The following is a 15,775-nucleotide window of genomic DNA, read 5'->3' on the forward strand; positions in this document are numbered from 1 at the left end:
TAAAATATTATTTCGTTTCTGGTGTCGTGGGATGAAAAATGAATTACATAATTCGCTTTCCATACAAAAGTTCCATAACGCACGTTTTTTATTTTTCTACTAACCGCGGCGAACATCAGACAAAAACATGATGTAACATCAATCAGAGTGTGCACTCAAGCAAGCAAAGGGCTAGACATTTTTTAAAAGATTTGAAATGGTACGCTAGTTTTGTATTGAAATCCGATTATTAAAAAAACTAGGGTTGTTAGGGAATTATATTAGACACTGATTAAACTAGGGAAAAACTAAGATTATTAATTGCTCTGAATATATAGATAGATAGCTAGCCAGCCAGGCCTAGCCTACTACTAGGCTAAAGTAAGGACAAGGGACCGGGTAGTATCAGCGGATTCCCGTCTTAGCTGAGCTAGTCGGGTCGTGTGAAAAACTAGACGGCTAGCCTAGCTAGCCTAGGTATTTAGCTTCAATAGGACAGCATTAAGTATTTACTGATGATATTGTTTTCCCCTCCCTCAGTCATCAACATTAATTTTAGCTGGACTGGGCATAGCAGCAGCTGCATATGCTGGTGAGTATTATTCATGCTTTTTATTTTTACTATTTTTAGTAGAATTATTGTAAATATTTAAAAAATAATTTATACTATTGTTAATGACTAAATCAATCAATAAAAATAAAATCTATTATTATTCAATCACAATCAATTGATATCTCTATTATCTATTTGATTTTCTATTATATATCGATCGATTATACACAATCAATCACAATATTATCAATTAATCATCATTCTAGCCTAGCAATATTGATCAATTCAATCCATGTTACCAATAATTTATAAAGTCTTTTTTAGTAAAGAAAATAATGGATAAATCGTATGTCTTCCACTCCAGTGACAGTGAATATGATCTAAATGAGATTTTCAATTATTAATATTTTAACTTAACTTTTTTTAGGTCGCATGGCATTGCAGACAGGAAAGATAGTAGCCTCAAATGCCAGTAAAATACCAAAACCGGTAAGTTAATTTATTTCGTATTTTAAATAATTTCTTTTTCTCCATAAGGTAATTCTGTTCACTGAATTACATATGAAAAATATAAAAAAATTATATCTGAAGTTTTCTTTAAATATGTTTCTTTTATAGAGTTTTTCCAGTTATTACAAAGGAGGATTTGAACCTAAGATGACAAAGCGAGAAGCAAGCCTAATTTTAGGAGTTAGGTAGGTATACCGTTACCTTGATTGTTAGGTTCACCTAGTAAAATTTAAGGTCTTTCATCAAGCCTAATTTTAGGAGTTAGGTAGGCATTACTGTTCCCATAGCATTCAATGGCTTGATGGTTAGGGTCACCCAGCATAATTAATACCAAGCCTAATTTTACCTAGCCACCCACCACCTTTTTCTCGGCCTCGGCACCCAGCTATCTACACCCACCTATGTACACATACACCCCTGATGTTATCTGTTTAAATGGAACATCTTTACCTGATCACTAATAATAATAATCTTTTTTTGCCTTTTGAATGACAGTCCGTCTGCCAACAAACCAAAAGTGAGAGACGCACATCGTAGGATAATGGTATTAAATCATCCTGATAGAGGTAAGTGACCTACTGTATGACCTGACCTACGCGTATTACAATCTAGAATCTAGAAAAATTGTGTCAAGGAATCCAGTTAAGCTCTGTCTACACTATCAAGCTTTAAGTGAGAAAAAAATGTAATGTGCCCATATATGGACATGATGATGTCATATCACTATCATATTTGGGTACATTCACACTTTTTTTGTCAAACTAGTTTGATATACCGGAATGGTGTCCGGCGGGGGATAGTTTATTACCATTAGTTAAGGTCCTATGTAAAGCACCTAGAGGGGTCAGTGATCCATTAGGCGCTATATAAATACTGTTTATTATTATTATTATTATTCTATAGTGTAGACAGAGCTTTAGGATGCACATCGCGATGTCCATGAGCTCATGTATTAACATGACCTACACTAGGCCATAGCAACTCCCTATCTCTCATAACAATAATCTAAAACTATAAGAAAAGATAACATTCCCAGTTACAAACTAAATGAATTGAACAGTAAAAAAATGAAGTATTAATTACAAATTGTTTTTTTTTTGTAGGTGGCTCACCATATATTGCTGCAAAAATAAATGAAGCAAAAGAATATTTAGATTCTCCTAACAAATCATGATAAAGAATTGATAGACCGACTAATTTATAAAGTACTGTATAAAGTGTCTTTCACACCTGTTCTGGCACGGTTCAGGTCCGACGCTGGCAATTAAAATTGACCGCCAATGTTTGTTTTCATGATGCTGTACGCGGGTATGCGCCAATTGACATGCGCATAGTCGCATGAAAACAAAGCATTGACGCTCGATTTGATTTGCGGAAAAGGTGTGAAAGAACCTTAAACATTTCTTAAAGGGAGGCCTTAAGATATTCATTTTAAGCTGGGTGACCATTACAAGTACTCAACTACTACAACATATAAACATTTTAGGTCTGAATAAGCCTACTGCATGAAAAGATGGTATAGAGTAAAAATTCTTAATAATTTTGAATAATATCACTAACTGTTGTGATAATATGCTGTAAATAAATAGTATGATTATTGTTAGGAACAATGTGTCATGTTTTGTTTTTTAGTCTATTATATAAGTATATCCTATTTATGGTCAATGCTCTCCAAGAATAAAACTATGTGGTGGTACATGCATTAACATTTGGTAGATGCGACAACATACAAATATACTACAAATCATTTTTTAGAAAATTCTACTTTTATTAATTCAATTTTAACCATATAAAAATTAGAAAACTATGTCTAAATATAAGTGAAAATTACATTGCATTTATAAATTTAATGTAAAAATAAAAGACAGACATTGAAAAAATTCTAAATCGATAAATTATTTTTTTATAGATTTGTATTACTTTCTGTAGCTGGAACTAGAATTCTAATAAATTAATTATCCATCACCTTATAACGCATAAATGTATTGCTAATATGTTTTACCCTAAACTGTACTTCTATATATATAATACCCTTTTTAGATCTTCTATATCTCCTTTTTCTACAGTGTATATATTTTACTGTTAGTTGGTCTGTTAAAAATCTTCACACACATACCAATTTTTTTTCGTTTAAATAGTGCAACCATGCTTTTATTTGGTCATATAATTTTAAAATATCTTGATCCCACTAAAAAATATATTCTTGTCAATGCCAATGACCACGAAGGTCAGGTATGTTACCCGTATTTGGGAAGACATACCATGTGACACATGTACCATAACATCTGTTTTCCAGAAAAGTTCAGTTTTTGATCTTTCGATAACAACAGAAATGCCAGTTCTTAAAAACATAGAAGGTTAAAGAAAGACAATCTAACAACAGGATGCTGAGCTCCAGGAGATCAAAGGGTTTAACTGTGGTTGTGAAACATCACTTCCACACCCCTTATAACAGACACTGCACTCGCGGAGAATATGTACATAGTACAGTACAGTTGGTATTTGTCGCAGCCAGACATAAGATCAAAGGGCTGTTAAAGTTTTTCTCCCCTTATAACAGACGCTGCGCGCATGGAGATGTACATAGTATTAATACAAAATTAATTACACGAAATAAATTAAATATATTAGTTTACACCCGATATTCAAGGTAATTCATAAGTTTGAAATATTATTTTTTCATAATTGCTATGGAAAGAAGTTTAAAAACTAATACATTATTATTTCTTTGTATGAAATTAATACAAATTTATAATATAAATTTACAATATTTGAAAATAAAATTGGTTGTATATTAATATTCACATAATATATGAAGTCTGAAAAGATTTTAATTTAATTGAAAAAAAATATAAATGTTATATATTATTTTACGCCATACTATAAAATTTTAATTAAATATATCTCAAATATTAAGCATGTAATTTAAAGAAGTATCTTGGTTTAAAAGGTAGTACAAGATAGAATTTATATTTTTTTTAGCTCTATTTGTATATAGCTATGACATGCCATGCATGCCAAAATGTTTCCTTTTTAAAGAATCTTAAGCCAAATCTCCAATCACTTAACAAGACACTAGTACGTTTGACCACATCGTCTCATCCTGAATATGTTACACCAGGACTTTTACAAGATCTAGTCAGGACTGCCCTGTTCCACCTCTGCGCTCCTCGTTAGCTAATATTGAAACCAGAGGGGTCTGTAGGGTTCGAAAGACACACCCCGCTCCCACACATCACATTTATTTGTCGCATAAAATTGGATAGTGTAGACATGATATTTTTTTGCCCAATTCTACATATCCAGCATGCAAATATGCTATATGCTCTTGCAGAACCCCACCCTGCAAAAATCCTGGCAATGGGCTCGCCTACAATGATGATTCAAACACATCAGGGCCATGTGAAAACGCAACATCATCTTCATTATCTATCATAAGAGCCGTGGTTTCACTAGTACCATTTATCTCTGGCCGGTCAACTTCAGGACCATTCAACTTTGCACTGTCTGTTTCTTCTGTGACTTTCGGAGGAAATTGGATTACGATTCCTTCTTCCTCGTTGTCGGAAGGCTCTTCAACTGCGGACTGTCTGTTCATTGAACCGTGACGTTTTCTCATCGCTAGATGGTGACATTTCTTCTCTCGCATTTGGAATGACAAATCACGTTTGTCGTCGTCCTTCAGATTCTTGTCATAAGGCATATGCATCTACAAAAAAAAACCGTTTGATTTCAAATGTTTAATAAGATTATTGTTTTATTGAATTAATGTAGAGGTTGATGTTATAAACAATAATTATTGTTGTACATTAAATTACCGAAACTGATGGGTTATTCCGCCAAAGTCTACGCAGGTCAGCTGTTGAGAAATTTCCTTTGAGTGGTCGATATGCCTCATAATGTTTCGGTTCACGATCTGAAATATAATTTGTAAATAAATCTAGAATAAAAATTACCGTATATAATATAACATTTCTTTCAGTTATAAATGTATCCTATCTACTAATTTTCCAATGTATAATTACTAAAATAAAAACTATTACTCCATCTAAAGCTCTGTCTACACTATCAAACTTTTTGTGACAAATAAGTGTGATGTCTACAATGCTAGTGGTATGCCTAAATATGGTAGTGATATGACATCATCATGTCCATATATGGGCACATCACATTTTGTTGTCGCATAAAGTTTGATGGTGTAGGTAATGCTTTACTATCACTACTACTACTACTTCTGACTGCATTCTTTTACCTAGTTGCCCAACATCAACAGATATCGCTCGATCCAAAGTGCATACTCTTGGAATCAGTTTTGGATCTTCTACACATGGTGCCTTTGCGATGTCAAAAATATGCTCTCTGTGATCTCTGTGTAAACAAAAATGTACAATATTATTGGTAATACCATTTGTTATAAGTGTTATAAAAAATATATATCTAAATCCTTGTTTACACTACCAAACTTTTATGTGACTTTTTTTGTAATGTCATGTTATTGAAAACACCTAACATAATACTGTAACATACATGTCTGAACAACACCCCTGGATGACTTGTTTTGACATATTCTTGTCTGGCTGACTGCCCTGGATGGTGTTTACCTGCGTATAGTTGGGACCCAGACAGTGGCTTGTTACTAAGGTAATAGTCTAGTATAATAATTGTTAAACACTCTCACTTTGACTCTCACTCAGGAGAAACTGCAGAGAAAGAACCAGGAGATAGACAATAAATACCAGATCACTTATGATTGTCTAATGTTATTATTAATACTAATAGTCTGCAGAGTACAATAACATCTAATCATAACAGTAAAACTAATTTAATAGTGTAGACAGAGCTTAACATTGTCATGTCAATATATCTACTATCAATATTTTTACCAGTCTCAATGACTGCTGGCTGTACACTTACTTAAGTACCACTTGCTCAAAAATTGCCTTCATGTGGATATCTCTTGTCTCTGGATCTCGCTGAAGCCATTTCTTCAAGTATTTATCATCATAATATTCCAATTTCAACTATAAAGCAATCAAATCCATTTAATCCTCTGGTTAAAAACATTTGGACCAGAATATACATTTACATATTTTACTAATTTTAGATTGTAAATCAAAACTACAAGTCAGATCTTTACCAAATTCAAACCACTGATAAATAGTAAAGTGTCCTAACTACTCAGACATTGATTATACTTTGGTTTACTTACTCTTAAATAATTACCACCCTTTTGTCCAGCAATCTCTTCTATACCAGCCATCATGTAATCAATAACCTGAAACAAAACAAAAAATTATGTCAAATAAATAAAATATATTTAAAATCCGTCTGGGTGTTTTTCGTTAACCGCTCTAATGGTGGCACTGTATAGTGAAATGTTATTATATTTACCAGTATTTAAAATCATAATATATTTTAATCTGTACTTAATCAGTTTTATCTTTGAAAAGATTGGAAAAAAAAACATTTGTTGTTAATGTTATATTTTAATTTGTGTATGTTTGAAGGTTCCCACCTTGTCAGTGATTTTGTTCACCTTTTTTTCTCTTTCTCATGTTTCTCTGTTATTTTATTTTTGTACCTTTTTACTGTTCTTCTTTTTTTTTTTGACAAAATAAATGAAATGAACAAGTCATCATATTAGACCAATTATGAAAGACACTTACTGTCGTATTAACCTCTTCATTCATTGTAGGTTTTTTGGTTTCTTCTTTTTGTATTTTAAATGCGTTCACTAGAGGTTTAACTGTGGTTCCCTAAAAGTTGAAAGTTTGTACATATAAAATGTTAACAGCGATGGTATTTTCACCACATCTTGAATGCTAATCAATTATAATAAGGCCTAACAAAATTCATAAGTTGACTCTCTTATAATAAAGATTATAATTTTAATTAACTTACTTGAACAAAGACGGTGAAAAAGACAACAACTAATGTACATGTAGTAAATAAACGATCTAAATCTTCATTTCCGGTTTTGAGTTGAATGACAAGAGCATAGGCCACAGCTCCACGTAACCCACCATAGGCCTACAATAAAAAGAAGAGCACAATTATTAACCCACCATAGGCCTACAAGGACAGCAGAGTACAATTAACCCACCATAGGACTACAAGGACAGCAGAGTACAATTAACCAGGGAAGTGATTTCACTCTTCCCTGAATTAACCCACCATAGGCCTATAAGGACAGCAGCAGAGTACAATTAACCAGGGAAGTGATTTCACTCTTCCCTGAATTAACCCACCATAGGCCTATAAGGACAGCAGCAGAGTACAATTAACCAGGGAAGTGATTTCACTCTTCCCTGAATTAACCCACCATAGGCCTATAAGGACAGCATCAGAGTACAATTAACCAGGGAAGTGATTTCACTCTTCCCTGAATTAACCCACCATAGGCCTATAAGGACAGCAGCAGAGTACAACTGACCAGGGAAGTGATTTCACTCTTCCCTGAATTAACCCACCATAGGCCTATAAGGACAGCAGCAGAGTACTATTAACCCACCATTGGCCTATAAGGACAGCTGAGCAGAGTACAATTAACCCACCATAGGCCTACAAGGACAGCAGCAGAGTACAATTAACCCACCATAGGCCTACAAGGACAGCAGCAGAGTACAATTAACCCACAATTGGCCTACAAGGACAGCATCAGAGTACAATTAACCCACCATAGGCCTATAAGGACAGCAGCAGAGTACAATTAACCCACCATAGGCCTGTAAGGACAGCAGCAGAGTACAATTAATCCACCATAGGCCTACAAGGACAGCAGCAGAGTACAATTAACCCACCATAGGCCTGTAAGGACAGCAGCAGAGTACAATTAACCCACCATAGGCCTGTAAGGACAGCAGCAGAGTACAATTAACCCACCATTGGCCTACAAGGGCAGCAGAGTACATTACCCCACCATAGCTAGGCCTACAATAAAAACCGGAGGAAAATTAACCCACCAGAGGCAAATTAACCCACCAGAGGCCTACAGAGAAGGCAGAGTACAATAATACATTCTCTGCTCTTTGGTTTCGACCCATAGTCAGAAAAATATTCTCAAAGTAAAATAGTTGTTATTAAAAAGGACAAAATTAGACATACCATAATGAACTGTTCTAGAGCACCAATTTTGTAAACACGATTACAGTTGGCAATCCTTGTCAAAAGTGAAACACCTAGAAATTTACCAATATTTTGTGTTAGGTTTCAAAATTTTAATGCCATATTTATTCGAAAAAACGCTCCGCTTTGAATAAACGCTTTCCCCAAATAAATACACTCCATAGAACATCATTTTTAATAAATGCCCCCCTCAAATAAAATTGTGCCATTTTTCGACAATGAAATATGAGAAAAACTTATAGTATGTTGCTTAAGAATTTTGAAGTAATGGTCTTGTGTTCTATGTTCCTTATTACTTACTAAAAAACCTGTATATGAAGCAGAAGACGAGAGTCAAGAACATGAAGCCATGATCCCACAGCATGTCATGGATCCACAACGTCTGGCCTAAGCTAAAGAAGATTATCGATTCACTCGTCATTCTGTGGAGAAAACATCAATACTTTATACAAGAAATAGGAATCTGAATAAAAAATGTTTTGCCCAAGCACCATTGCTTTAGATCTTCCACTCCGTCAGTAACATAACCGTTTTTTATTATTATTATTTTATTAGAGATAGTCAACTTGTACTTACGCCAAAACCTTTATGAAATATGTCACGGTTATATTTGATTTCCGAGAAATATTGGCAAAAGCATATTCACACTGAGTGAGACCACACCCAATAATTCTATAAAAAAATTATTATTCTTATTATATTATATTCTTTTTAAATATACTAAAAGCATTATGCGATCTTTGCTGCAAAATTACAAAAATCATGATCACATTTTCAAACTAGGTTAAAAATTAATAATAATAAATAATTTTAGATATGAAAAAAAACAATAATTTTTGTAGATTAGAAATAAATTTATTTCAAATATCATTCATCATTAATATACAATAACGATCAGTTTTTTCCGGGAGAAGAAATTTGGTAATGTATGTGCCGGATAAATGAAATGATTACAACACAATTTATTAACAAACCCTATTATGCCTGACCAATGAAATAACTCTGCTAAAATATATGACAAGTAAGCCATGCCAATGATAGCCAACGGTTCCACAACTGAAAATAAAACACAATGTATTAACAAACCCTATTATGCCTGACCAATGAAATAACTCTGCTAAAATATACGACAAGTATAAAGATTCTATTTATTTATAATCTAAAGCTCTGTCTACACTATCAAACTTAAAATGTGATGTGCCCATATGTGGATATGATGATGTCATATCACTACCATATTTGGGCATATCACTACCATATATTTGGACACATCACACTTTTTTGTCAAACTAGTTTGATAGTGTAGACAGAGCTCAACTATGATTAACTATAATTCAAAATATTATCATACCTCGTACATGTTTAGTGAACTTTGTCATGAAAGCTGACAACATACCAACAATAATACCAATCACCAGGCCACCAATACTAATGGTAAAAAATGAAAACACTCCAAGAACAACCTAAAGGAAAAAGAAATTCAAAGATGCATTGATTAAATAAACAAGAAAACTAAATGAGCTCATTTACTAATGTTACAGTAATTGTTGTTATCCTTTGCAAGCCAACTGTCTTTGCCCAAAAGTATAATCCCATGCTTCAGTATAATCCTATCAGTATAATCCTATGTTTCAGTATAATCCGATGCTTGAGCATAATCCCATGATTGAATATAATTTCATGCTTTAGCATAATCCCATGCTTGAGCAAAATCCCATCAAATTTCATACCCAGGCTCCATGGGACTATTCTTGGTCATATACGGTAATATCAATCAATCAACATAGCACAGAACTAATAATTCCATTAAATATTTTCATTAAATTTGCTAAATATCTTTATAATGAAAAGAAACAGACCTGTGAAGGAGGAATGACGTTCATTGCCATGAATGCAACCATCATGTTGTATAAAACCACGGTAACCGCATCATTAAGTAAAGATTCTCCAAAAACAAGAAAATACAATCTGGTATTCACATGAATTTCCTGAAAGATTGCCAGAACTGCTACAGGATCCACGGCCGATATGAGGGCGCTAAATGCAAGACATTGCCAGATCGTTGGTTCAAACGAACCACATGCACCCGCTGCACACACGCCATAAAGGCTGCCACCTAGATGATGGGATAGTTCATGGTTGGTTGTTAAGCTCTGTCCACACTATCAAACGTGTTTGACAAAAAGTTTGTGCCCAAATATGGTAGTGATATGCCCAAATATATTACTGATAATATGACATCATTGTGTAAAAATAAATATGAGCACACCACATTTTTTTTGTCACATAATGTTTGATAGTGTAGACAGAACATTAGACTAAGATCAGACTGTTGAGTCTGCATAGAGTAGATTAGATAAGACAAATGACATTTCTGACATACCTATTAATCCAAAATTGAGTAATGATCCCTACAACATGAAAAAAAAACATTTACAGTTCTATAAATAGATAAATAAATGCCAACAAAATTAAAACATTTTATTTGCACACTACAGACTATTTTCTGAAGGTGATACAAATCAAGATGCTAGGTTCCAAGTGACTATGCAGTACTATAAGTATACATCTATATATTAAAAAAGAGAGCGTACATTTGTACATTAATTTTGTTCGTTCAAAATGACAGAAATTGTTACTAATTTAACTAAATTTGAAAACCACTATAGTAACATACAATAGGCCTACTGTTAGATTTGTAGCATACGATGATGTTAAAGATATATTGTCGCCCTGAAATATAATTTTGTATTTTTTTTGTTTAATAATACTTATCCACTTTCAACAATAATTGAATAAAAAAAAAATTATTTACCAGAAAAAACTGTAATTTAAAGAAAAAATAGTCAAATTGGTTGACAGCCAATGGGGTTTTTGGTTGAATTTGACCATTTATTTTGTCATTTTATATGAGAAAACATGATTTTTTTTTATTTATGGAAGGGATTTACTTTATTAAAACTACAAAATAACCTATTCAAAGTCTGATTTAATTAATCTTCATTTTTCATATTTTTGGGGGAAAATACATCTTTAAGATAATAATTTTAAGATAGTTGGTTGTGTAACTTATGGTTGATTTTAAGACAAAAAAAAGTAAATAAAAATTGGAAATGTATTGCAGATTGGAGGAGAATTAGGCACAAGACATGAATAGGAATGACTAGTGTCAAATAGATAGATGACTTACAATAACTGCATATAACAATATAGTGAATAGATTATTGGTAAACACTCTGTCATACAATGAATATGCTGACTCTAGGATGATTCTAGGGAGAAAATAAAATAGAAATTCATCATGTATGATGAATGAAAGATGGTATAAGTTTTTTTATTGTACTAATTTCTGAGCACAAGGTCAAGGGTTCAATGACCTGCACAAGGAAACACCAGGTTGCAGTCTCTAAATTAAGCTGAGTAAATCCATTCATTCATTCATTCATTCATTCATTCGTGGAAATCATCATTTCCTTTTATTTTCATTTGCATATACAGTAAAACAAAATATATACATAGACATTTTTTCTTATAATAAAATTTAATGACAAAAAAGATCAACATTTTAGAACCATCATAGAACCATTCTCAAGAAAAAAAAATATATATATAAAATTAACAAAATACAAAAGAAATAGAAAATATGATTTACTTACGGTGGAAGAAGGTAAAGGAAAAACGTTGTTTCGTCAAATGATAAATACTTTGATTCTTTTGAGAAACTGAAAACAAATTAAAAGACAATGGACTGAATTATACAAACAAAATTCACAATATATTATTGTAATTAGTTGTATAGTTGTAATTTTTATATATTGGGGTTTTTTCTCCTAATTTGTTGGTTCAAAAGAAAGTACACTAAAGCTCTATAAAGAATATGTTAAGCCCTTATATGGACATAATGTAGTCATATAACTACCATATTTGGGCACATCACACTTTTTTGTCAAACTAGTTTGATAGTGTAGACTGAGCTTTATATATGCATCTGTTTTGCTGAGGTTATCACATAGATTATTGACTAACGTAAAGCATTGCTGGCCTCTGGCCAATAATACTATACAGTAGTTAATTAATTTGGACAGCCTCAGCGCAGAAAGTACAAGGATATGCCCCGGCTCTTCCTTGGGAAATTAAATAAATTGCGAGAAGACAATTTAATTCTCAAGCTACAATTCAAAATGTCATTTATTTCTGCTGCTGTGTTGTTTGGTATGTGGTAATTTAGGGCCATTACCCACATGTGCAATTGGTTACATTTCAACATAACCACTTTGTGATAGGACAACCATATATGATTCTAGCATCCTGAAATCTCAATGAATTATTTCCCTACAAAACTATTAAAATGGGTGTAAAGAATACTATTAATAGAAAAGCTGAAAAAAAAATGTTTGGTTTTGCATAGTTGGCGACTAAAAATGGATCTTACGTGATTGCACCAAAAATTGTACCAACAACAATAAGCAAGGCTGATTCTGGAACATGTGAAGATAAAACTTCAAACTTGTGAAAAACTATAAAACAAAATGCATCAAAGTCATAAAAAAATAATACTCTAAACATTCATGTAATATTGTACCAAATACATAGTGTTGATTCATCTATTGTAGCTCCAAATGGAGCAGATCCCGGGGGATGGGGGAACACGTCCCCTCAAAGCAAACTCATCGGAAATCCTAACTTAGGTTTTTTGCTTCTCGAATGTTACCCAATTCCAACCAGAGAACAGGAGTTGTACCAGGTCTTACCAATTTTAGCAACTCCAGCCATCAACACAGCTAGAGTGATTGTTAACGGAAGCTCCACATGGTCAATGTTCCATTGAGCGAGGTGGACACCATGTTCAGCATGCTCATTATCCGTGTGCTCATCTGTTGTGCCATTATTCTCAAGTTCTCCTTCTCCTATATCTTCATATTTGGTGTCTGTTTCTGTGCTCGCTAATGTTAAATTAATTAAGGTCAGTGCCAAAAAAACTGAAAATAAATATTTCGTCTCCGTCATGGTTTTTTTTTATAACTCCAAAGGCTGAAAAATAAATATAACATTTTAAAACAAAAATTAAAACAATACAATATATTACAAAATTACATAAAATGGTAACAACAAGCGGAAAGGGTTCTCTAAACCTCTAAAGTTCAATCTACCCCATTGGGTCACTTTATTCCTATTTTCATTACTTATTTTTACAGATGTCTTTATTATCTTACATTAATAATTCAACCTAGGCCTAGCATAATAGGAGATAACTCACCAGGGACTCGGCCGGATAGAGAATGCACCGCTTCCGCCTCGCCTCGTTCAACAATGCGTGTGTTATGATTCTGACGGAGCCTAACATAACAGTTTATTTGGATGTGTATATAAAACAAACAGAATCCAGGTCAAGTAGAAGCACGTCACGGTAGAAAGTTCGGCGCTGTTCGGCGCTAATGCAGTTTCGTACCCACCCCTTAAAATTACTCAAAATGCAAACTCATCCAGAATATTATGGGTGGGTTGAGTTGTGTATGTGGCCTTTGTTTACATTTTCCTTCATTGCACGCTTCGTTGAACTTCCGCACTCGCGACTCGCTTTATCCGGTCTCTTTAAACACACTTCTGACCAATGAATGATCAGCTGATAATCTACTACCACTACAATATTTACGGGAGCGATAAAGACGGGGAAGAGTCAAGTAAATATAGACTGCTCAGGCCTACCTATTTCTTGGACACAAAGACAGAAAAGGAATCAATGTCTTCTGTAAATAAGCGCGCCGTTTTAACAAGAAAAGGAGAAGCCCCACACAACACAGACAAAAATAGATTACACGATGAATAGGCCTATTATTTATTCGGCAGTTAAAGTAGCCCGAAGAGTTAGACTGCAGAAAAATCTATAACAATTTAGTTACTATAGACACCCAATCACCCTAAAATACTATCTTTATTTTTATGTGTAGTCTAGTAAAATACTTTTATTTTCAGTCTTCGAATTGTACTGTACTGTTCAGTTCATTGTCTAGCCAACAAAAATCTCCACTTTATTCTAAATGTTCTGCATATCGATTATTAACATTAGGCCTATCCTCTTCTCTAGAAAATGTCCACCTATCAGTCGAGCGTTCATCGCCACCGCTGGATGACGTACAGATCAACGTAAATCCATGTTGAGAAATTTCTTTAAAAAGTTTGAGTCGATTTACAGATGTTCCTCGGGGAGTTGTCAATCCATAGACCTGGGCCTTTTTTAACTGATTTTTGTAATTAGTCATATGGACAAAACAACTTTTTATTGCCGATAATTGATCGATTAACTTAGAATCGCCGAAGATCAACCACTGTCCGTTAGCGCACTCAAATTCCACTTCTAAGAACTCACACGATTGTGATGTCTCGCTTTGTTCTTTATTCTTCTGTAAATCTTCTTTAATTTGTTCTCGTTTGTCATTAATAGCTTGGATGAGATCTTGTATCTGGTAGAAATCTGCTTCCGCAGATAAAATGTCCCATTCTTTGAATCCGTCAGGTAGAATGAGCTTTGAACGACGGAGAAAGTTCAGAACGTGTCGAAACGTTGGACCGTCGCCGTCAATGACGTAGCTATTGTAATCGTCGACGTTTGACGGTAAACGGCCGCTGAACATGGAACCGAGCATTGAGTCCGGAAAACGTGTTAGGGTTGAGCGACTTGTAAAATAACGGCACCCTCCTACGTTCAAGTTTAGGACCTCGTCTGGTCTCCCTTCTGGAGCAGACGATTCCATATCGAATCCGGGAAAAAACTGGTTTATGTTTGAGCGTTTCTCGTGATGCCTCGGTTTAAGTTAGGTAGGCAAATCACACTATCTGTAGCGGGTACAAGAACGATTATCGGTCACCCACACATGCCTACCACCTAGACAATGGAGGTGCCTAGACTGAGCAGGAAACGTTATCGATGATGGTATAGCACCAGTAACTAGCAGGATAAGAGAGGCAGACGAATTAAAAGACCACCAGAATATACAGAGAAAGCTTCCACTCGATTAATGTCGTATACCTGCTACGACAACGACACGCGGATCGTCGCGTCCAAGACCTGCTTACGTTAGTTACATAGGCCTACCACATGAGGCATCCTCTAGACTAACAGACGAATCCATCTTATATTCACATTTCAACATGCAGAATGAAAAATGCAACAAATTGTTCATAAATCCCTATTATAATAGCTGACTGCAGCAATACACAAATGCCGATTTATTGGCCGGCAATGTGCATGCATAATATCGCAATAATCCGCTAAATTACTCCGTGATATAATTAAACGTCAGATAGTCGGCTATTTCACCAGCTGTTGCTTTTTCGTATTTTACTGAGCAATAAATCAATCGTTTTTTGCACATAATTGTGTTGTGTATATAAACAAAGCAATTCAATAACGTCATGATGTTGAGCTCCTAATGGATCGCGACTATTGAATATCACTGCATATATTACACTAATACAGTATAGGTCTTCTGCAGTTTAGGCCTACATTATTTTAACCAGGTAGATATTTAAACACGTACATTGGCACCTTCATTCCTCGCCAGACAGATTGTCTTTTACGTCATACACATAGCACTGAAGTCTTGTTCT

At 34.1% G+C, this 15,775-nt stretch overlaps 3 protein-coding genes across 3 annotated transcripts; 1 reads left to right on the forward strand and 2 right to left on the reverse strand.

The window, feature by feature from the left end:
- The first annotated feature begins 108 nt into the window (after positions 1-108).
- On the forward strand, positions 109-2,769 carry LOC140049501 (dnaJ homolog subfamily C member 15-like). The gene is made up of 6 exons (XM_072094401.1): positions 109-199; positions 520-571; positions 960-1,021; positions 1,151-1,227; positions 1,538-1,608; positions 2,146-2,769. Exons 1-6 carry the CDS (start codon positions 197-199, stop codon positions 2,214-2,216), a joined length of 336 nt encoding a protein of 111 aa, XP_071950502.1. The 5' UTR covers positions 109-196; the 3' UTR covers positions 2,217-2,769.
- Positions 2,770-2,975: 206 nt separating this feature from the next.
- Positions 2,976-13,693, reverse strand: LOC140049499 (sodium/hydrogen exchanger 2-like). Its single transcript, XM_072094399.1, has 19 exons — positions 13,425-13,693; positions 12,919-13,198; positions 12,600-12,684; positions 11,824-11,889; positions 11,358-11,439; positions 10,551-10,578; positions 10,027-10,283; positions 9,519-9,630; positions 9,142-9,223; positions 8,744-8,839; positions 8,468-8,589; positions 8,147-8,220; positions 6,944-7,072; positions 6,709-6,798; positions 6,252-6,317; positions 5,957-6,063; positions 5,295-5,410; positions 4,861-4,958; positions 2,976-4,751 (listed from the first exon to the last, which is right to left on the reverse strand). Exons 2-19 carry the CDS (start codon positions 13,172-13,174, stop codon positions 4,413-4,415), a joined length of 2,205 nt encoding a protein of 734 aa, XP_071950500.1. The 5' UTR covers positions 13,175-13,198; positions 13,425-13,693; the 3' UTR covers positions 2,976-4,412.
- A 296-nt stretch (positions 13,694-13,989) lies between these two features.
- Positions 13,990-15,457, reverse strand: LOC140049500 (BTB/POZ domain-containing protein KCTD6-like). Its single transcript, XM_072094400.1, has one exon. It carries the CDS (start codon positions 14,917-14,919, stop codon positions 14,197-14,199), a length of 723 nt encoding a protein of 240 aa, XP_071950501.1. The 5' UTR covers positions 14,920-15,457; the 3' UTR covers positions 13,990-14,196.
- Between the last annotated feature and the right edge of the window lie 318 nt (positions 15,458-15,775).

This window comes from Antedon mediterranea, chromosome 5 (assembly GCF_964355755.1).
Source record: "Antedon mediterranea chromosome 5, ecAntMedi1.1, whole genome shotgun sequence".
Taxonomy (NCBI): domain Eukaryota; kingdom Metazoa; phylum Echinodermata; class Crinoidea; order Comatulida; family Antedonidae; genus Antedon; species Antedon mediterranea.

Bases quoted from the DNA above. Each gene is read 5' to 3' on its own strand.
- LOC140049501 (XM_072094401.1), top strand. The intron at 1,022-1,150 runs GTAAGTTAATTT...TTTCTTTTATAG, and splicing joins CCAGTAAAATACCAAAACCG to AGTTTTTCCAGTTATTACAA. The intron at 1,228-1,537 runs GTAGGTATACCG...TTTGAATGACAG, and splicing joins AGCCTAATTTTAGGAGTTAG to TCCGTCTGCCAACAAACCAA.
- LOC140049499 (XM_072094399.1), bottom strand. From the start codon at position 13,174: ATGACGGAGACGAAATATTTATTTTCAGTTTTTTTGGCACTGACCTTA. The intron at 11,440-11,823 runs GTAAGTAAATCA...TTTTCTCCCTAG, and splicing joins TTCCTTTACCTTCTTCCACC to AATCATCCTAGAGTCAGCAT. The intron at 8,221-8,467 runs GTAAGTAATAAG...GTAAATTTCTAG, and splicing joins CTTCATATACAGGTTTTTTA to GTGTTTCACTTTTGACAAGG.
- LOC140049500 (XM_072094400.1), bottom strand. From the start codon at position 14,919: ATGGAATCGTCTGCTCCAGAAGGGAGACCAGACGAGGTCCTAAACTTG.